Here is a 22,880-nt window from a genome sequence, read left to right as displayed (position 1 = left end):
GCACGCTCGGACGTTTCTACCTCGCATACGAATTATAAAAGAATTATTGCGAAAGGAGATACATACGTAGATGCACATACACACGCACACACACACACACACACACACACAGAAATCCGATACCAGAATCGATAAAATTCTTTCGGTCGAAAGAAAAAGGGAGAAAATTTCATCGTCGTGAAACGACGGAATGTCGAATCTCGATTTAATACAAACGTATTATATAGTCCTAGGATTTCCAAAGAAAAATGTTGTTGGACCTGTAGAAGAAGAAGAAGAGGAAGAAGGAGGAGAAGAAGAAGAAGAAGAAAGAAAAAGGCGAATTCTCGAGCGAATTCACCTGAAACGAGGCCAACTAACTCGTCGAATGATACTTCAAGCTTAATTGTTGGTAGTTATATAGAAATCGAAATAGTTTATATACTCTACGAACGATAGGAATGTAGAGAAAAGTATCTTCCTGAATTGACATTTTCCTATTGCTCGCCTCCGTGGCCGTTCACACGTGCCACGCGTTAAACTCTTGTATTTCAATAGTATTCATCTACCCTGTGTCCGATTGCGGATCGATCTCGATATTCATATAAACATTAGATTTAGATAAATACGTCGTTTTATAATTTTCGACGATTAGTTTTTTGATCGTGAATATACATAAAAAAAAAAAAAAAAAAAAAAAAAAAAAAAAAAAAAAAAAAAAATCGAAGGAAATTTCAATGAAAAACTTGATCGAGATAGATGGATAAAATTGGATTTCTTATGTGGATGTGATTAGTTGTTCAATCGAGACACTCGGTATCAACGAGCAAGCCAATCTTTTCTCGAACTCGACTTCTAGCAAACTTTCTCTCATCTCCCCGCATGGGGATCTAACGTAAGTAAATGTTTTTCCTTTTGGTAAAACTTTGCAAAACTTTTTTCTTTTACGTTTCAACGTTCGTAACATACATGATAGTTATTATTTGAATATTTCGATATTTCAAGGATCATGAAAGAAGAAAGATTAGAATTGTTTCTTTGGCAAAGTCAATCTCCCTATCGATCATCCGCATAATTGAGTAAAAAGATGACTGAATTTAAAGGATCACGATCGATTATTGTCGATCGTATGCGTTAAGCACGTTTGCTTGCAGTTATCCTTGCAGCTGCCTGCAAGCCCGTAGAGAGCCAGGCACAGGCAGCCTCTTGACAGCTGCAGCTTTTTCCATCTACACTGGTTACTCTGGTTTTAATGCCGTAACTCCTTCGCTCCAGGCCAATACCACTCGATATATAGTGTATGTTATCTGTTAAGAAAAAGGAAAAAAAAAAAAAAAAAAAGAAAGAACAGAAAAAAAAAAGAAACAGACGAGCTTCAGATGGAAATATGGTTTCATCTTTCGGCTTTTTCTTTTGTTATAACTGTGCATAAGTATAAGAACCCACGAGATATATCGTGAGATTATTTATAAGATTATCTTGCTTTCAATTTACGAAACATAAACGAATCTAAATTTTATCTTTCTTTTCTCTCTCTCTCTCTCTCTCTCTCTCTCCCTCTATCTCACTATTTCTTTATTATTTCCATCTTGATTAGATACCCCCTCTTATAAATATATCTCTCGAGAGGAAGAAAAACGTTCAATTTTTTCAATGTTCGTTGAGTCTCTTCGTGCAGGCAGGTGCAGAGTCAGTATTCGGTTATACATCATATCTCTACGGAAAGAAAAAAAAAAAGACGAAGAAAGAACAAAATAAAGAATGAAAAAAGATGAAAAAAACAAGAGAGGGAAAGAAAAACGAAAATAAGAAGAAAAGAAATTCGAGTCGACTCGTGCCTTCTTTAAGTTTCGTGGATAAGCTATTTAAAACGTAGCAGCTTCTGGCACACAGCCTCGCCTTATGTTTGATTTTGCTTGCTCGCTCGCGAAAGCATATCGAACAAACTCTCTTGGCGCGAACGCACAACGTAGAGACAGATGTTTCACGACCTACTCTTCTTTCTTACCATCATCGTTTCTTTCTGCCAGTTTCGTCGACTCGTCGAAAACTTGTCTTCTCATTTTCTTTTTATCCTTTTCTCTCTCTTTCCCTCTTACACGCATACTCGCTCGAAACCTTATAGGAACGCGTGAAGAACGTAGTTAATCGATAATGCGATTACATGTTCTAAGGGGGAAAAAAAAGAATAAAAAAATAAATAAATAAATAAAAGAAAAGAAAAGAGAACAAAAAAATCAATTTCATTCGCGCGCGCATTCCAATCGTTTAAATGACTCTTCGATGGCACGTCTGAATGCTCGAGAAGATTGGTTTGTTGAGACTCGAGATGAACTCGCGGCTTATCCTTTCACTCGGCCGTTTTATGATAGGAGTCTCCCAATGCCCGAGACGTACCCACGTAAATATGTATGTATATGTGCGTATGTTGTCTCTACCGTGCGGTTACTCAACCGTACATAAGAAATAATACAAGGTGTTCATTTTGTATTTGGAACGGTGTTAAATGCGATAGTTTGCATAATAAAATATTTTCTTTTTTTTTGTTTTGTTTTGTTTCTTTGTTTGTTTTTTTTTCTTTATTTAATATAAACAATCCTTTTTATTCGAACGTTCTCGTCATTCATTGATATTTTCGATGGTTAAAGAAGATTGAAGTTTCACGTGTGTCAGCAGATGTTTTCGTCATTAGAGTTATAACTAGCATAAGCATATACTAGGGATAATCGACTGGCTCGAAAACCGGTCGTAATAGTTTCAGTTTCCGGTCCCCTTCTATCGCTCGCAATTAGTCCCTTGTTTTCGCTTTTGTCAGCTCGACGATGACGACGATGTAGTTAATTGAAATCTTCTATAAACGATACTCACGCACGCTTGATTAATACATTCACACACACATATAAATATATATATATATATATATATATATATATATATGTGCATACACATATTCTCTAATACCTTAGATAAAAATAGTCGTTTCAATGCTGAACACATGTGGATCCAATTTCATTTGGGTTGGTACATATTAATCTGAATAAATAATTATAAACACGTTTTATCTCTTATTTCTTATTCTGTGGATTTTTTTTCTTCCTTTCTTTCTCCTTTTTTTGTTTCTTTAATGAACATATACGGTAAAATGAAGTATTAAAGATATAAAGTAGCCTTGTTAATTGCCCAGGCAAGTTTCGCAAACTTGCATCCGGTCGTTGCATTTGCCTCTGAAAGCGTTCTTATCGTCGCATTGTCTTCCAAGTGCAACTGCGTAACCATCCTTTCGCCTGCCATAACTTGAACGAGAAGAATAAGAAGAAGACATGCGTGAAACTTAAATACATACATCGCAGCATAATTCTTTCTTTTTTTCTCTTTTTTCTCTCCTCCTTCGCTTGCTCAAAATACATACACAGAGGACACACACACATACACATGCACACATATATATATATATATATCTGTAAGAGGAGCAGATGTACACGTGGCACAGGAAGTTTAGTTTTACACAAGGAGCAGCTGACCGATGCGAGCATTCCGGCTCGGAGGATGGTCTCAGTGGTTGGTTGCTTTCAAAAAGGGGATGACGATGATGATGTCTACGTTCCAACCTAGCGCAACGTAGATATTACACCCACATGTTTCTCGATGTCACGGAAATGATCAAGTAGGGATGGAAGAGGGAAAAAGGGAGGGAGGAAGAGAGAGAGAGAGGGACAGGCTGAAAGGGACAAGAGCTTCTCGAGAAACGGTCCATTAACTCGCACAACCACTAGCTTTTTCTATAAGCCGTTCGATAACTTCTAAATCACGCGTTCTACTTAATTAGAAGAAAAAACGTGACTTTCAATGAAAACATACATACATAAGTATGTGTGTGTGTGTGTGTGTGTGTGTGTGTGTGCGCGCGTGTGTATTATATGTAGATGATAATAATAATATTCTTTCTCGACGTAAGATTTTATTATCGATCGTTCTACGTTTTATAGAAAATAAAATGAAAAAATATAATCGGTGCAAGGTGCAAAGACGAAAATGCTCTGTTTTTTTTTCTTTCTTTCTTTCTTTCTTCTTCTTCTTCTTCTTTCCGTTTCTTTTTTTTTTCCCCCTTCTTTCGGCCAACCTCAAATTTGCCTGAAAATTTTGGAGCTCGTCGGTGTTTGAGGAAGATGAAGAGCAAGAGGAGGAGGAGGAGGAGGAGGAGGAGGATGCAGAAAAGCTGCCGGTCAGATTGTGAGCAAGGGAAGAGAAGTGCAGCTGCTGTGACAGCTGCAAACTTCCCAATATTATTCCTCGAGCGTGTTCCTATCCTCCGAATGCTCGGTCCCTTCGGTTCTTCTCTCTTTCCAGGTGCTTCTCGTATCGGCACCTTGAAAACTTTTTCTTTGTTACTCCTCTCTGAAAAAGAGTTCCTCTCGTTGCCAAGATGAGAAAGACGAACACACGTGTGATCGACCACGTGCGTTTCTTTCGATTCCAAAACTAATTGCAAGGCCTATTACAAAGAATTATCGAAAAGAAATATGGCCTTTACGCGCGTAACCTCGACCCAAGTATGAAAGAAAAATCGCTCGCATTATGCGATTCGCTATATTTCGCAAAACAACATCTCGTAATTATATTAAAAATCGTATGTAATAATATAGAATTATCACAATTAATTCATGATCGATGGATCCTTGTATAGTGATTCGTGAGATCACGGCCTTATTATGTCAAGATATAAGACGAGGGGTTAAGGATTATTACGAAATTGAACGTATGCATGCGAAATGAATTGAAATGTTTGATCTTTGTTCGATGACTATAGACATACGTTTGTTGTTGCGAGGCTAGATTTCAACGAAAGGATGATGTATTATCGAGTGTCGTCGTTGTTATTGAGAAAGAGAAGAAAAAGAAACGAGTACAAAAAGAAAAAAAAAAAAAAAGAACAAAAAAAATTATAAGGAAAAGAAAAACGAACACGATTTAACCGATACTAAAACTTGACGATAAGTAAATCTTTCAACAATGAAAATCTTTTTTCCAAAGGGATATAAAATACATCATAAAAGAAAATCAGAACGATCGTAATAACCTGATTGTTAACAATTTCATCGAGTAGTCCCTTGATATGAACAAGAAACGTCACGCACCAATTCTATAGATATATCCACAGAGAATTTACTTACATCCTACTGTAAGACTAACCTCGATCGAATTGCGAATAAAAGCAAGGGATCGTGTGCAGTGCCAAGAGATCGTAGAATATATCTATCTCGAATAACATCTTCGATTCCAATTTTAATTCGCACGATGTATTCTCTTTTTGATATCGATCGTGGTCTTTCATTCAGAAATGAGCCTTCGAGTCGATTTTATTATAAACCAAAAAGAAGAACATTTGATTGGGGAGTTATATGCGCGTGATTTGGGTCGAGGGACACCTGCTGCCCTCCTGTCTTTTTAAAAAGGGACCTCAAATGGTACACCCTCAGATCTCAGGGATTTCTTTCTTCCGCGAGAACACACAATGGTTTCCATTGTGAATTAATATCATTCTACCGGACACCTGATTTTATTCTGGATACAAAGAGAAAATCTCGTCTTTCTCTCTATTTTTTTCTTTCTTTCTTTTTTTCTCTTTTATTTATTTATTTATTTATTTTTTTTATTTTTTTTATTTTTTTTTTTTTTTTTTATATTCAACTTCGTTGAACACTATCTAGAGAATAATTCGAGCAATATGCTTTCGATCGTAATCTTTTTGGAAGGGTTGCCTCGAACACATGTCATCGTAATTAACGTGACGATTTTAAAGGGGATGTCCTATTCGAGCTTCTCCCTTTGAATGTTTATTATAAATAGACGATACCCGGTAACATAATAATACGATACAATGAAAACTTTTATCTTATGCAGTCGATCGTTGAAAGAATTTGGGCCTTACGGTCCGTGATACGAAATTGGAGAATGGGAACAGATGGTATTTGAATAGTACACCATGTGGAGGCCCAGGAAGAATAGAAAATTTCAAATTCCATATTTTCCAATGCATTTCTATTTTCATCTTTATGATGATGCGTTTGGGGTTCTAACAAAATCGTAGATGAAAAGAAAAAAAGAAGAATGTACAAAAAAAAAAAAAAAAGAAAAAAAAAGGAAAGAGAAAAAAAAGAAAAAGAAGAAAATGTTTTTCCAAAAGAGAAAGAGAAAACGATTTAATTCGAGAGCTAATCGATATTCACTCGGCTTCGCTTTCAAACGCGATCGATAGCGTTCGAATATCGACTTCGAATGGGAGGAAATCTCAAGTAAGTGTGCTCGATACTGGACACACCGGCTGCTGCCGATGCTGGCTGTTTGCTACATCAGGATCGAGAAGAGGGGCCCGTCTGGGTCCGATTGGTGGGGGGAAGGTCGAAGAAGGCCGCAACTGGCTAGATCCTGTCCGTATACACTTTAACTCGCCGTGAATGTGCAAAGTCGTCTCACACAACTCCCTACAATGTCGTTTTCTCTCCCCACTTACACTCGAATCTGCAGTTGGCAACACGAGATCATATAGGGTATAACATACATACGTATCAAAGTATATACGCGCGCGCGTGTCTCTCTCTCTCTCTCTTTCAATCTCTTTTCTCGCTAGTCGTAAATGTATATGTGAGAAAGAGATAGAAAGAGAGAAAGAGAGAGAGAGAGAGAGAGAGAGAGAGAGAGAGAGAGAGAGACGAATTCTTTTTCTACTTGAAAGGGTAAAAGGCTAGAAGAAGTATCGACTCTCAATTTAAAATCAACTACTGTTTAGAAATTTCGATATTTTACATGTATAAACTAGAAAATAGCGAGGTTAAAAGGGATTATATTTTCAATTATATTCACAAACATTTTATATCAAATAATAATTATTTTCTATAGATTATTCCAAAATAGAGATGGAAAAGTAACGGAAAAAGATCGTCAAGTCAGTCAGTGATCTCGAAGGAATGATATGTGGATGGTAGCAAAGAAAAATCACGGTTACATCGACTTGTGCCACATTGGAAGATTCTCTTCTCCATGTGTGTATATACATATGCGCTCGCGCACTTCTCGTCCATTCACCATCTTCCACCTTGTCTTTTCCTTTCCTTCTCTCTCTCCCTATCTCTTTCTCTCTCTCTTTTTCTACCTCGATGGAGAATCATGGAAAGAAGAAGAGAGGAGAAAGAGGATGACGTTAGATAGCTAAAGAGTCGCACGCGAGGGGTGTAAAAGAGGAAGAGAGAGAGAGAGAGAGAGAGAGAGAGAGAGAGAGAGAGAGAGAGAGAGAGAGAGAGAGAGAGAGAGAGAGAGGCAGTATGAGAAGAGGATATCATGAAAATTACACCGGTATCGTGCATATTTTGTAGCATGCAAGAAAAGAAAGAGTGAGAGAGAAATAGACAGAGAAAAGGAGAGAGAGAAAGAGATAGAGAACCGTTCCGCGGATTATTCTCTTTCTCTCTTTCTTTCTCTGTCCTCGTTCGTTCAAAGCCGTTGGCCGGGCCCCAAATCGTCTATCCTTGTTTCTCCTAAGGGGCAAACTACTCGGCCCGTCGCTCTCACCTAAGTTAACCAATCACAGCGCTCGGTCCAGCGGGCCCGGCGCAGCTGTTCCTCGACGACGACTACTCGCTGCAGCTTGCGTTCAGTCTGTCAGAGAGAGCCGTGACGTGCAGACCTTCGAGTTAGCAACGACTTAGCTGAGATTTTCACTAACGCGTGGACTCATTTTCTTTCTCTCTCTCTCTCTCTCTCTCTCTCTCTCTCTCTCTCTCTCTCTTTCTCTGTCTTTCTCTCTCAGTTGTATGCTCGTTGAAACGCTCGAAGAGAAGACAGAGTGCGTGGCGGGAATTCGAATTCGTAGGATCAGAAATTTGTCGATATTGTGATCGAGCGTCTCGATTGACTGCTCGATAAAAAAATACGGGAAAAATCGGTGGGATCCAAGTGAAAGCGCCCTGTTGGAGAAGGGACGGTGGTGAGGAAGGAGAAGAAGGTGGTGGAGGAGTAAGCGAGAAAATGGTGCGCGGTTTGTCCCAGTGGACGAAGACCCTGAGCTTTCCGGCCAGAGTGTCACCTCAGAGACCTGCCAAGGAGTCAAAGGGCTTTCAAGTCAGCCCTAGTGCCAGTCCTACTTCACCACCGAGTCCTATAAACGATACGATGGACAAGACACCGATTATTACCGACGAGGTTAGCTTCGAAATGAATTCGACTTTCATGAAACACGTGTTCTAATAACACATTCATATTCCAATATTTCGACGTATTAACTTTAATTGGTCCTATGACTAATGACTATCAATTATTCATCCTTGAAGTATATCGTTTCTTTTTTGAACGACGACATTTCACGCTAACTACGCAAGTATCATAATTCTGTCGCTAAAAGAGAATTATCTGATATGTTTGGCATTAACCCCCTTTCGATTTTTGATCTTGCTGAGATAAGTAACTACTTACGTACTTAAACGTTCACTCCCATTGCCGCTGAATCAGAACAGAAATTACTTTTTAATCGTTCCTGCTATTGTGTAACTAACCAACGCAGAAAATATCCTTCGAGTCTTTCATATTTAACCGGATAAGATCTCAAAGCACTTCTTGCACGAAATTAATTGATTAAAATTAAACGATCGCTTCGATTATCAACTTTTTCTTATCAATACGTAACTCGTTGTTTCTGATAAAAAAAAAAGAAAAAAAAAAAAAAGAGAAAAAAGAAGAACGTTTTTTATTGTGCCGTTAAATATCTTTTGTTTGCTGCACTTTATCACTTCGATATATATATATATATACACACACACACACACATACACGCATAGGATTCACATATGCACGCGGTTACCTCAGCCGATCGATCGATAAAAAACGATTACCCTTTCCCCCTTCCTGTGTCAACAAATCGTAAAAGTAGTTTAACTCTTTTAAATTATTATACTTTTATACAAAGAACCTGGATAGTTTTACAAGTTCTATTATACCTTCTAGTGCGAAGAATTCCTTAGATATGTGCTGTAGGACTTCGATTTCAAGTTTATCAATGTACATGTTCAAGATAACGGTCTGTTGCCATTCGCTTATAATCGTCTTCAGACATCACTGTTTATGTATTTCGATGTTTCGTAGCAGACTATATATCATCTTTACTGTTACGTTCGCTATCACATAGAGGATACTTGTTTACCAATGTGATCACAAATTATAAATTATTTTTCGCTTTTTTTTTCACTTGAAAAGTGAAAAAAGGAAAAAAAGAAAGAAAGAAAAGGAGAAGAGATAAAGAGTCAGATAGATCTCAAACGAAACGTTCACCCTAAATTTTTATTCGAACTTTGACGGATAAAAATAAAGCGAATGATCTCGACTCCAACAAATGTATTCTCATCGATCACGAATATGTATTTCTGAGAACATTGATAATACTATCGATCCAATACTGAAAGAAGTCCTTTATTATTCGTCTAAATATAACCAACGTTACTATCCTCGACCCTCGTGACTCGGCGGGGCATTACGATCATCGAATGACGACAATGCAAAACATAAAAAAAAAAAAAAAAAAAAAAAAGAAAAGAAAGAAAGAAAAGGAACTATAAGTACATTAACAAAACAATTTGTGCATATGCATAAGTAATATGTGCGGAGTACGACACGAAGCATTGAATGAATCGACAAAAGCCAATTATTTCATTGATGTAAATAAAAAAGGGAATGAAAGGAAGTCTCAAAGAAATTTAACAAATCCAACAACATAATTCGAGTATAACGAGACCATTGAAAAGAAATCGTAAGGTACGCTTACTTTATGGCTCCAGTTCTATACGCATACATACATATTCACAATCTAGAATTTTTTTTACATTGGTTCTATTCTCGCGAACAATCTCTTATCGAGGTAAATACGCGATTACGGGCTGATAGGACACATTATGGCACAATAATACATATATACCTACACGGTAGACGTAAATCCGTTTCCAATGTGTATGTTGCGTATTAACCTATGTTTAATGTGTGTGTTGTACATTTCTTTTTTTTCTTTTCTTTTCTTTTCTTCTTTCTCTTTTTTTATATATTACACAGAACTCTTCTGTCTATATATATATATGCAGAGAATTTTATCATTGTGTATCATACAAAACTAGAGCGACATGAAAGTTTACTGTATTTACACGGATGATGATCTGAATTACTATGTTAAGTCAACACGAGACACAAATGGCATCTTTTCAGTCTTCCTTATCGTAAATACTTTACCTTATTATATTAAGCTCATATAATTGGTTTTGACTAAATACTTTGATTTTGGTAAGAAGAGAGAGAGGGATAGAGAGAGAGAGAGAGAGAGAGAGAGAGAGAGAAAGAGAGAGAAAAAGAAAGAGAATACACACGCACACGCACTTACTATGAAACTTCGAGCCATTGCCTTCTAGATTATAAAACCGGAATAAATATGAAACCTTACAAGTGTATCGCGATATTACAGAGCACGGAAGGATCTTAGGAAACCTGTTATATAGAAAAGATACACGATCTCGACTAGTTAACAGGGATGAAAAGAAGTCCTTTCCTAGTTGCAACGACTGGTTTCGCCTAACTACCAATAAAACAAGCGTGTCCTTTAGAATGAGAACTATCCTTGACGATGATGAAGTAGTATTTCCTACTTCGTGAAAAAAGTTTTTCCTCGTCCCGTTGTCGTCGTATCGTGTCGTGTCGTGTCGTCTCGTGTCGTGTCATATCCAATTCAGTTACCGTTAATATATAATAGATACAAAACATAGAAGTGCTTAGAAAAACATATATGGAGACACATAGAAGATGAGGATGAGGAAGTAAGAAATTTGTTCGAGAGAAAGAGAGAGAGAGAGAGAGAGAGATTGGTCGCGTCGCAAGTACAGCTGCCATTAATAGATAACAGATGAAATTGTCAGTTTATTTCGACGTGAACGAAGAAGGTCTCTAATTCATAGATCTAAAAGCAGCTGCGAGATATTTGAATTATTTTATAGAATTTCTTTGTAATCTTTTATCGCGACACTTTAAATATTTAGATAAATATCGAAATATTTAAGGAACGATAAAATGTTTATGATTCATTTTTATCCCTCCGTCGAAGTTTTGCCAGTCAAGAAAGGTTGTTCCAAAGGTTCATCCATTTTCTTTTCTTTCTTTTTCTGAAAGGTTATATTAAATCTTTTCATATTTCAAAACGATGAGTAAGAGTTAAGAAAAAAATAAGTAAAACAAATGTATAACGTGTTATTAAAGATCAGACGATTCGTAGACCTTTATATAGACCTTTCTTTCTCATTGGCGGAAGTTAAATCGTGTTTCGAAGGAAATATGCGGAGGAACGGAAACGGAATGCGGTTAGCATATATTTAAAACGTCATTATAGAAAAGAACGATATGGTTGAAATTAACGCTCGGTCTGTGTCTGTATTAATTCAAGCCTCTCGAGAACGTTTGTATGCATGGAATTGTTCCGCGATAAAAAAAAAAAAAATCATCAGCTTCCTTTGAGAATGCTTCTTTTTCCGCTTATATCGATTATTCTCGCACCTTTTCGAATAAAATTCATACGAGAATTTTCACCCTATAGTTAAAGGAGACTCGGTCGAGTCACGTTGACAAGCCGGACGTTTTCTCTCTCTCTCTCTCTCTTTCTCTCGAGCCGAGTCTATATTGAATACACACAAATACACGTGCATAAGCGTGTCGTATATTTGGATTGGCGCGTTTCTCTCGCTCCTCCCTGCGGTCGATTTATTCTCGCACTGCGGTTCGTTCCACCAACAATGGACGCATGCAGGACTCACTTTCGCAACACGTGCGCCGCATTTGCGTCTCCCTTTGTAAGAGGGTACTTTTCAAACCAGGCAAACATTCAGGGGTGTGTATGCGTGCCGATGATAGTCTGGGTCTGGTTCTACGACGTGTAAACCGAGAAGAACTGACACTCGGTGGTTTGTTCGCGTAAACATACTTTCGGAAGATAACAATAGAAATGTCCACGGGTGGTATCTCTGGCGCGTGCTACGGCATTACTCCGGAAGACTCATCTTCTTCCTTTTGTTTTTCCAATGGAATTGTGTAAACTGTTTTAAATTATCGTCTCGAAAGTTTACGTTAACGAAAAGCGGTCCGAGTAAAATGTTACAGGCTGTATGTTTTCGAAATCATTTAGGTACAGGGATTCAAACATTTTTTCTTTTGTTTCTTTATTTTCTTTTTTTCAACTATTCATGTAACTCAAAATCCATAATATATTTTTCGCTAATAAAGTATGCAAAACTTTATATGATCCGTTTTGTTTACATACTAAGTATAATGATCATGATAATGATCAAAAAATTAATTAATTACTGTTAAATTAATTTCCGTTTATCCCCTAATTCGATGATCACGGTATACAAAATGATCTTTCTTAGGAGCGAAGAAAAAAAGAAGGAAAAAAAAAAAAAGCAAATCGGTATAGTTCTGAGTAGCCGCGATAGAGTCAAAGAGTTGGGCCCACCTCTCGTCGAGGAGCACGCGCGAGCGAAAAGCAGGCCCTATCCCACGAAGACGCACGAAGGAGTCCGAGCTCGTTCGGAAGCAGTCGAGGCCATCTGTTACGCTTGGTTCCCACGCTTCCGCCGTCGCCGCCGCCTTTCCCCCCACTTTTCATCTTTGGAGCTCACTCGCGGTGTTCACTATCCCCACTCTACCACAAGTCTGCCGCCTCCTCGTCGGTGCTTTATTTTATACACCCGGGAAAGGCCTTTGCTCGTCTTTAACCGCGTCTCCGCAGACCTAACCAATGGTATTATGAGGAAAAAAAAAATATCAAAAGGAAAGGAATATTTAAGATTAATAATGTCACTGATCGGTACAATTTTCTGTCGTTTCTCATTATCGTATGACGATACGAAGTGTACGTTGCACTCATTGAACTCTTGAAACCCTACAGGTCGTAAAGTAGTTCCTAAGATTACGACGCAATTATTTTTTCGAAAGAATAATGCTTTCCGAAGAAATGATACATCGATTTAACACTCTCTAGTTATGTATCCTACTATAATTAATTTAATACCGATTAACTTAATCGATTCGAAAGAAATTTCTCTTGAAATATCATGCAGGTATGTACTACCACCTTAGTTTAATGCAAGCAACTATTCGTTATTAAGTTATGCGAGAGAGAGAGAGAGAGAGAGAGAGATAGAAGAGTCAGCGGGCTCGTGACCCTCCTGACGCAGGAATGCGAGATAACGCGGATGGTTACGGGCAACCGTAATTACGGCGTGTTAATTTAAAAGCAAAAGACCCGCCTATCTTCCCATGGTGAGTACTGCGACCGGAAGTTCCGCGGTATTAGCCGTTCCTCCTTCGCATTGTTAAACGCATTCCATCTTTCTCTCTCTCTCTCTTTCTCTCTCTCTCTCTGTCGTGAAACTTTTCTTGCATTCTCTTACTAGCTCGGTTGCTAGTTACTCTGAGAAAAGTGTCTCTCTCTCTCTCTCTCTTTCTCTTACTATTACTTCGATTGTCGCATGGAAAATACGAAATGAAACGAACGTTCCTACGTTCATTATCGTCGATCGTAATCGTCGTCATCGTTAATGATTATCATTAACGGTTCTTATTGTCTGTTGAAAATTGAGAATAATTCGTGATCGATAATCAATCGATAATCGATCGTTTCAAAGTGTCACGTAAAACGTCCGGACATCCGGGCGCAAGAGAGAGACTCTCTTTGCGTTATGTACCTCAAGTACGATCTCATCGAATGCACGGATATCCGTACAACGTTGTATCACGTTCTAAGTAACGGTTCTATTCGAAGCACGATCTTCGCGACGATGTTTGCATTGTCACATCAGCTATCTCGATCGTTCCATAAGCTATAGATAACTATAGTATATATATATATATATATATATATTTCGCGAGTCTCAGCAAAGTGTCCATTAGAAAAGACAATTACTCTAGACAGGAAGTTTTCTTTGGGTACCTTTTGGAATGTAGCTTTCGTTAGAAATCAAAGTTGTCGTTAAATATAGATAGAGAAAGAGAGAGCAAGAGAAAGAGAGAGGTACATTAGCAATGCACGAATGTGTCGGTTACGCTTGAATTCAAACGGACAAGTTTTTCGTCGTGGAGGCACGCGACCTTGTCAGATCGGCGAACGGGAGAGGAGGAGGAGGAGGAGGAGGCGGTGTAGCATCCTGATCGTCGTTGTCCTCCTTGATCTCAAGCTATAAGACACAACACACGCTGTGATGTCGTCTCTTACGATCGAACAGCAGGTTTCTTTTTCTACGTTTAAGATCAATGAGAGAAAGAGGGAGAAACCGGGTTTGGAATTCATTAAGTTTGAAGAAAATGAATTAGTCGATGACGCTCTCTCAAATTCTTTTTTTTTTTCTTCAGCGCGGCTCGATCAAACATTTCTTTACTTTTTTTTTTTTTTTTTACCTTTATCCTTTCTTCGAACGGAAATCTGTAGAATTTTCTTTTACCATTCCTTCTTATGAAACGGTAAAGATAATGAACGAAACGAGGACTTCTTTGAGGGAATCCTTTCATCAAAACCGAGGCTGTTTCCGTCGAGAAACGTCATGCCTCGTGATTCTCTTTGCTAGTACTTGATCCTTCTTCTGACATCGAGGAAGGCAGCATCGCGTGCGAAAGGAAAACTTCCTGTCGGTTATGTGTATAATATATATACAATATATATATATATATATAATGCACGTATATAGTATATATATTTTATATATATATATAATCCTTCTGGTAAAGTTTGTATGCGTGTATATACGCTTTCGAGCGGAAAGCCTTCGAACCCCATAAATTATTCTTCGTGGGTCGCCATTCAGGGATTTCAAAGAGCTCGTGACCCGTGAAGGAAAGAGAAATACAGAGAGAGAGAGAGACAGAGAGAGAGAGAGAGAGAGAGAGAGAGAGAGAGAGCGATATCTTGGGGGAGGCAAAGAGGCGGAAGAAGAAAATTAACCCTTGACTGTTGAGTCGCTTGTCGCGCTCGAGAAACTCTCTTTCTCTTTGATTATTATAATACGTACATACTAATGATTATGAAAGTGGTCTAAGTTATTTATATATATATATATAATTTACGTTTTCTTTTTTATTATAATGTAGCTCAATATAAAAATCTTAAGGATCAAGATTTTCTATTTCTTTTAATTAGGTCAGATTCATAATACACACACACACATATATATATATATATATACATTTAAATATTTTATTATAAAACCTGATAAGACGGAATCATGTGTAATTAATAATCGATTACATCAATTTGATCCACGTTATGTCATTACATTATCATATAAGAAAAATGTTGCTCGCAAATATTGATCTCGATCACAGCTTATCTCCGATAAGCGTAGAGATCTTCTAAGCACGATATTTGCGCATATCATCGATGTTACTCGCGGTATAAAGAAAGAAGTGGAACGCAAGGATCGTGTCCGTTATTTCGATGTGACGTCACACGGACTTGTAACTTAACGCCCGAGGGCTAACCGAGACGTCGTTGGAACGCGCCTAACGTCGGTAATATTAATTTGTTCTCGATAAGAGCAAGATCAGGACATTGGAGGACCTTTATTCAAGAATCCTACATATACATATATATATATATATATATGTATATATATATGTTGATCCAACTTTTTTACACTTCTTATCAGGATACATTCGCGTCACGTGTTCGAATGATATAGAACTTGAACTTTGTACTAACTAACAAGTCGTATTTCATCTCATTGTAATAACAATGATAATAATGACGTTAACGTTGACTGATTATTATTGTTATTATCATCGATTGCAATCACTTTTTTTATGGGATACATCCTCAAACAAGTTCTGCAAACTTTCTTATCTTATGTAACGTCATTCGGTAGTTAACACGGTTTTCGGCGGTCGTTTTTCGCAACAGCAGCTGATGCTGCGCTGCTACTTCTGCTGCTACAACAACTACAACTACTACTACTACTACTACTACTACTACTATTACTAACAGGATCCACCAAACTGAGAAACATACATCATCGTGTCATATTCAAGGTGTTACATGACTTATGTAAGCCGACGTGCGAGATCGTTACGTTTCTTATTTTCTTTTCGTCTCAGACAGTTCCTTATTTTTGAACAAGTACGTGAATATCCGTTGATAATTATCATTAATCACTGATAAGAAAGATAACGAGATGAACGACATAAATGGATGTATAAAGGAAACGAATGGGATTCGAAGAGCAGACATTGAAAATAAGAAAATGATGAAAATTAACGAGAGAGATCATTTTTGGGATCAGGAATAAAGGAATTATTTGTTCTACTGAGTTAGCCTCGCTTACGGAGAATACGTATAACATTTTAAGATCATAAACAGGGCGTCTTCTTCTACGAAGGCTGTCAAAGATCAAAGATCATATACCGCTGAGTTTAAAAGAGCGTGAAGCGAACACGCTCTAAAGGGAGAGTATTCGAAAGGGAATACATGGTGCGTCTTTCAAAATCAACTTTTAAAAGCGTTTCGTCTGATGAAATTAAATATCATTGGACCCTAGATAAAAAAAATATACTTTTCTATTAAGAGAAAAAAGAAAAAAAGAAAGAAAAAAATAGGAGAAAAAAAGTCATCGTATAGTCAAATGGAAAAAATAAGGATGTATTGTAAAACAAACGTTATATTAATTTTATTTACCTATTTTCTATAATATATATATATATATTTTTTTTGTCACAGTCCTGAAACTCTCCAAGGCAGGTCTGTCTTTCCATTCCTGGTCAGTGTTTATATCTCGCCGGCAGCGGCTGGTTGCGTTAGGTTCCTCGACCTTGCTGGTCGTGCAGGTTTCAACTTGCAAGCACCTCCAGACATCGCGAGAATATACCGGGTGTGCCCGCACGAGAAATGCAAATTCGACGTGGCCGTCCTATCGATGCCGCTATTACCATTAGTCGATTATAAATCATCTTCGATCATGTCGATGAAACCTGACGACGAATTATTTTTAACGTCACGTCGTGATTCTACGAATAATATAGATTATTTACGTACCTATCGTATCGTATACATATGTATATCAAGGATCGGTGTAGATAAATTTTCTTTGCCAATGTGACGGCACCTTTAAACAAGCTCGAACGCTCGTGTTGTTTTCGAAGGAACGAAACAACTCCTCCCACGCGTTCTCTCCGATCGCGGCATCGATGACAACAGGATCGAACGAATGTATATGTATATATACCTTCGTTTCGTTTCTCGGCCTATAAACTAAACCATCGAATCTCATTTTGGTTGGGTCATTTAAACAATTCGCGATTATAAATTAGAAATTGTTATAGATACGAGTGCGATTATTAAGCTGAGTTGAAAAAAAAAAAGAAAAAACAAGAAGAAGAAAAACCTGAATATATTCTGAGCTTAACAGCCACCACCACCACCCGCTTGGTCTTAGCACGGGGGCCTATAGTCTCCTGCATCGAACGAGCTATTATGTATCACTATTTCCGACATACATATATACTATATATATATATATATATTGGACCTTCAGCTTCCAAGAAATATGCACATTTATATTTGAGAATCAGTTGTTGCTTTTTCTTTATAATCAACAGCAAGGTATCCAACGCTATTCGTTTATTCAGAGATATTGGATTGTTTTTCCCTTTAGATAATTCAATCTTTTTTTTCCTTTTCATCGATTAGCAAATGAATTATTTCTTTTCATATTTCTTATATTGTTAACACGTCGAAAGTTTCTTTAACAATTAAAGTGAAAGTTCCGTTAGTTAAGTTTACTGTTATACGAAAACTTTAAAGGAAATCCATCTGTAGTGACATAACCCCGCACAAACGTTATCTCTTCTTCCCTCTTATAACATTTATTTATTTTTCGTACGACCTCGGGAAAGATAATTTATTCAATCTCATCTGTCATCTTTTGCATTCCTCTTATGTACATAGGAGTCATGTACAGGTTAACATTCCTGCATAATATCATTTCTTTCGAAGATTATTCTTTCTCTCTACGTCCTTCTATTTTCATTTTTCAATTAATTTCATTCTATTAATATATATACATACATACACATACATACATACATACATACATACATCTTTTTTTCGATGCTTTTTCTGAAGTTTTATGCAATTAAGCGCGACGGATAAGGTAAAGTGAGCAGCGGGACCGCAAAATAGATTACGCAAATCTAACGGATCTCAAGAGAGCGACGCTATGTACTCCGTTGGACAGGCTCGACGACGATCATCATGTTATCCCAATTACATCATTTGCGAAAAATTTAACAAAAAAAAAAAAAAAAAACCCTCCATCCTATTCCCGATAAAACAGGCGAGAAAATTTGTTTATGGGATCAAGTTAAAAGCTTGAGAAAAGAAATAAAATTTCTTATGCCGTGATTTTATTTCTTTTTTTTATGTTTTTTCTTACCCCCCCCCCCCCTTCCGACCCTACCATTAAAACTAGGCAATCGTATATATATATACATATCAGTCGTCTGATCAATTTCTATCTACGTTCTAAAAATCTTCGAACGTCGACATTAAACCGAGGAGGTATCGTTGTTTAGTCGTAAAGATCTGAATCCTAATTAATTTATAATCCCGGTAATCCTCAAAAACTAGGCTGATTCGTTTCTCTCTTAGAATCGCGCAACACGGTGTGTTCCTACCTTTTTGTCTTAAAAAAAAAAAAAACATATATATATATATAAAAAGAATCAATTAACCGAGCTTCTCATTTCGAAGCAAAGAAGAGACTACAATAGACATCATATCTTTTCCTTTTTCTCGTAAAAGAAATATATAGAAGGTAAGAATGTACTGATAGAGAATCTTTTCTCGTTTGCTTCTTACAGAATTTCCACGACTTGGAAGCTGAAAAGGCAATAATGGGATCCATTGTTTACTGTATACATCACAAAGATGGTTGCAAATGGTCGGATGAATTAAGAAAATTAAAGGTATCGTAGTAATTTTTTCTTCTTTCGAACGGAATAACTTAATAAATTATAATATGCATGAGAAAAAAAAAAAGAACAAAAGAAAAGAATAGAAAAACAAGAAAGAAAGAAACAAATAAATAAATGAATAATATCGAATCGAATGTAGGCTCACTTGAATACCTGCAAACACGATGCAGTTCCATGCAGTAATAAATGTGGTGCAATGATACCGCGTGTATTGATGGAGGACCACTTGAAATATACTTGCGCCCAACGGAGGGCACGCTGCGATTTTTGTGCCAAAGAATTTACCGGCCACACCCTCGAGGTAAATTACTAAAAAGCAATTACAAAAATGATTGTTAATCGTGACACGACTGTTAAGCATTGAACGTCTACATTAAATACTTTCTCGTTATCTCCTTTATAGAAACACACAGGTACATGCGGATACGAGCCGTTGTACTGTGAGAACAAATGTGGAATGAAAGTTCAAAGAAGACACTTAGGCCAGCACAAGTTGGGTGAATGCGCCAAGAGATTGGTTGCTTGTCGTTACTGCAACAAGGAGTTTGTCTATGATACGCTTGGTGCTCACCACGCAAAGTGCGGCCGTTTCCCAGTAGCCTGTCCTCATCGTTGTGAGACCGCAGTTTTGCCGAGAGAAGATCTCGAAGTTCACCTTAAAGATCATTGCACGACTCATTTGCTCTCGTGCACGTTTAAGGATGCCGGCTGTCGCTTTAAGGTACTTACATTTTTCTTTTTTTGTCTTAACAGTGCTCCTGATTAATTACTGGCTTTAACAGTTTGATACCTGACAAATAACCTAACACACTGATGATTCTCTTCTTTCTCCAGGGTAACAGATTTTCTTTGGATAAACATCTAGAGGAATCAGCGAAAATGCATCTCAGTCTAATGTGCAGCGTGGTGACGAAGCAGCAGCATCAGATAACGAGTCTAAAGTCTGCGATCAGTAAACTTTCGTTGAATTTTACTGGCACTCTTATATGGAAAATCACGGATTATACAGCTAAGATGTCCGAGGCAAGGGCCAAGGAAGGAATGGAACTCGTCAGTCCACCCTTTTACACTAGTCAATACGGATATAAGCTGCAGGTTATTATTCATTATCATATATATATATACGTATTATATACATAGTGATTCCTTTAAGTTCATAATCCATCTTCGATTATTATTACAGGCTTCGGTTTTCTTAAATGGAAACGGAACCGGCGAAGGCAGCCACATTTCTATATACATAAAAATTCTACCTGGGGAATACGATGCTCTATTGCGATGGCCATTTTCTCATAGCGTGTCTTTCACCATGTTCGATCAAACGGTCGTAGCAGAAAAAGCTTGCAATATCGTTGAAAGTTTTATACCAGATCCTACTTGGAAAAATTTTCAAAGGCCCAGTCGTGAACCAGATTCACTTGGTTTCGGATTTCCACGATTTGTCTCACACGAAATGGTTAAAAAACGACATTTCGTAAAGGACGACACAATGTTTATCCGAGTTAAAGTAGACCCTAGTAAAATTGTCGCTGTTTAATTAAGTATAATATCATCGAGGATTACCGAAGAAAATGTCTTTGATATTACAATCGAGATCGTTTTCTTTTTAATACATAATAGTGTGCTCGAATATCGCATATGTGTGCTTTACAAGAGAACATTTTTTAAATATTGTTATATTCATTCGTTGACAAATTGTTAAATGATTTAAATGAAATCGAGCGATATTCGTGAAGAGAAATTTTTGACAAATATTATTCGTTGATATTTGATCCCTATTATTTTGTGATAATGGTACTTCAGAGATAGAAAATATGGTACTTATAGCAGAGACTGCTAAAGAATTTATTAATTGTCCCAGTTATTATTATGCTATAGAATATAGTTGCAATTTTTACTTTTTTCTTTATTTTTTTTTTTTTTTTAAATATATACATATAAATCTACACATATGAAACTGAGATATAATTTTGATCAAATCTTCTTTCATATATGCAAGCTATATTTATAGTATTAATAACTTGTTGATATTACGAAGTGCTACTTACGCTGCCGATATTCTTTTGATAAAGCATACACTCTTTTTATACCCGTATATTTATATCTATATATTATCGAAAAGAAATTATTTTGTACGATTTATATAAGCAGCTCCAGACACAACGAATTTTAATAACACGTCGCGATTTTGCCACCAAATATTAGTACATTACAATCTTATATACGATACGATATTAGAAAAGAATTACACTTCTGCTACTTCGTTCTTTTTTCTTTTATATATATATATATATATATATATATGTGTATATATATATATATGTTACGACGCATTCGAAGTTATTTCTAATTTAATGGACTTTTACATGTTTCGTACGCGTATATTAATAGAAAGTCACTGTAATTCATGAATATCAGTTTTCTCATTTTAAAGTTTACATTTCGATGTTATATTACAAGTGGCCTTAGAACCAATTATATATATATATATATATAAATATATATTTATATATATATATATACACCCACACGCATATATATATAAGTATTTATCTTTAAGACATCAAATCAAAGATGATTAAGGGACTGTATACTATAAGTTTAGAAGATGTAAATAATGTGAGAAACCATAGAACATGAATGGAAGAGGTGTACCACTGTAAATACGCATTTAATAATGATAGTGATAATGAGAACATGTGATTGAGATGCTAGTGACTGTATGATGTACTGAGATAAAGTAAATTAAGTAATAAAACTATTCTACAACACTCGTATGAAGAAAAAAAAAAAAAAAAAGGAAAAAAGATATGTATATATATTCTATTATTAATAATCCTTATCCTTGGCTTTATAAATGAAAGAAATATAATATTTTCACTGAGACGCAGTAGTACTTCCTGTACCGCTACTACTACTCTGTAAAATGAAAAGATAAAATATTATTTTTAGAAAGAATTGAAACAACAATACCACGATCATTTCTGATATAAATATTATCACGTACAGATTGAATTCTTAATATTTGATCTAAGGTATGTGGTAATAATGGACGTATACTATTGATTTCCATCATGGTAAGATGATCAAGTCTTGCATGCAAACTATCGCTCTTTATAAATGAATCTACGGACGTACGTAGTTTAGACATTCTTAAATCCCATATATCCTAAAAATATATATTTTAGTCATAATGATATAGTCTTAATTAGTCCTTTTCTTAAGGGATATCTGTACATACATACTTTTATCGCTGTCCTTATTTTTTCTGACTCATGTATATCGTCACTGGCTACGCTAAGCAATAGTTGAGCCTCATCCATATAATGACTGCTTGGCATTTTAGTGAACAATCTAACAATAATTACGATAAACGTATTTATAAATAAGGCAACGTTCCATTGTAAAAGGAAAGAACGAGAGAAAGAAAAAAAAAATTGAAAAGTTTACTTGGACAATTTCTCTGTCTCTGCAACTTCCTCTAAACTTTCAGCTTCCATCCATTCTGGATTAACAATGCGACATCTTTGTTGTTGTTTTAAATTTACAGCAAGCCAAATCGGTACTTTTGCAGGTAAACCAGCACGAAATGGTCCTATAGTACCGGAGATCAAATGTATCGCACCGAAACTAAAATTTGGCACTATCGTAACAAGCTTTCTTTCTGCCAAAAACACCACTTCGCTTGGATTCATTCTTGTTTTTCTTTCGTTAAAACATTATTGAAATTCATCCGAGAAGAAAATTCGAATTAACTCGAGTTTTGTTACGACAAAAACATCGCGTGGACGATGCGCACACATGCAACAGATGAATCCGACTAAAAAAGCGCGGGCTTTTATGGGGGTCGCCATCTTTTTTTCTCAAAC

General features: G+C 36.6%; 2 protein-coding genes and 1 long non-coding RNA gene across 8 annotated transcripts in view; 1 reads left to right on the top strand and 2 right to left on the bottom strand.

The window, feature by feature from the left end:
* Positions 1 to 20,954, top strand: part of LOC124953904 (TNF receptor-associated factor 4) — a 27,784-nt gene extending 6,830 nt beyond the window's left edge. For 2 of the 4 annotated variants that reach the window (XM_047505957.1, XM_047505956.1), the window contains 5 exons: positions 18,898 to 19,002; positions 19,151 to 19,312; positions 19,415 to 19,732; positions 19,846 to 20,106; positions 20,195 to 20,954. In XM_047505957.1, coding sequence (XP_047361913.1) covers positions 18,931 to 19,002; positions 19,151 to 19,312; positions 19,415 to 19,732; positions 19,846 to 20,106; positions 20,195 to 20,548 — 1,167 coding nt within the window. In that variant the 5' untranslated portion in view covers positions 18,898 to 18,930 and the 3' untranslated portion in view covers positions 20,549 to 20,954. Of the gene's footprint in view, positions 1 to 7,329; positions 8,176 to 15,726; positions 16,511 to 18,897; positions 19,003 to 19,150; positions 19,313 to 19,414; positions 19,733 to 19,845; positions 20,107 to 20,194 lie in introns of those variants that run through there. The other 2 variants (XM_047505954.1, XM_047505955.1) reach the window with 2 other exon arrangements.
* LOC124953917 lies at positions 1,605 to 9,462 on the bottom strand. Its single transcript, XR_007102369.1, has 3 exons — positions 8,967 to 9,462; positions 2,941 to 3,272; positions 1,605 to 2,830 (listed from the first exon to the last, which is right to left on the bottom strand). It is a non-coding gene; the product is annotated as an uncharacterized LOC124953917 (long non-coding RNA).
* On the bottom strand, positions 16,715 to 22,787 carry LOC124953912 (probable DNA replication complex GINS protein PSF2). 3 transcript variants are annotated; one of them, XM_047505978.1, is made up of 4 exons: positions 22,462 to 22,787; positions 22,257 to 22,365; positions 22,019 to 22,180; positions 21,664 to 21,930 (listed from the first exon to the last, which is right to left on the bottom strand). In XM_047505978.1, exons 1-4 carry the CDS (start codon positions 22,704 to 22,706, stop codon positions 21,889 to 21,891), a joined length of 558 nt encoding a protein of 185 aa, XP_047361934.1. In that variant the 5' UTR covers positions 22,707 to 22,787; the 3' UTR covers positions 21,664 to 21,888. The 3 variants fall into 3 exon arrangements, with proteins under 3 accessions (XP_047361935.1, XP_047361934.1, XP_047361933.1); XM_047505979.1 differs by lacking the exons at positions 21,664 to 21,930; positions 22,019 to 22,180 and adding an exon at positions 16,715 to 17,287; XM_047505977.1 differs by having other exon boundaries at positions 21,664 to 22,180.
* Between the last annotated feature and the right edge of the window lie 93 nt (positions 22,788 to 22,880).

The sequence above is a fragment of the Vespa velutina genome, chromosome 13, assembly GCF_912470025.1.
Source record: "Vespa velutina chromosome 13, iVesVel2.1, whole genome shotgun sequence".
NCBI lineage: Eukaryota > Metazoa > Arthropoda > Insecta > Hymenoptera > Vespidae > Vespa > Vespa velutina.
Note: the sequence above shows the minus strand (reverse complement) of the source record. Positions and strands in the feature narration are given on the sequence as shown.

Coding starts and splice junctions, on each gene's coding strand:
- LOC124953912 (XM_047505977.1), bottom strand. CDS start 22,706: ATGAATCCAAGCGAAGTGGTGTTTTTGGCAGAAAGAAAGCTTGTTACG. Junction 22,366..22,461: donor GAGACAGAGAAATTGTCCAA/GTAAACTTTTCA, acceptor AATTATTGTTAG/ATTGTTCACTAAAATGCCAA. Junction 22,181..22,256: donor AAATAAGGACAGCGATAAAA/GTATGTATGTAC, acceptor ATATATTTTTAG/GATATATGGGATTTAAGAAT.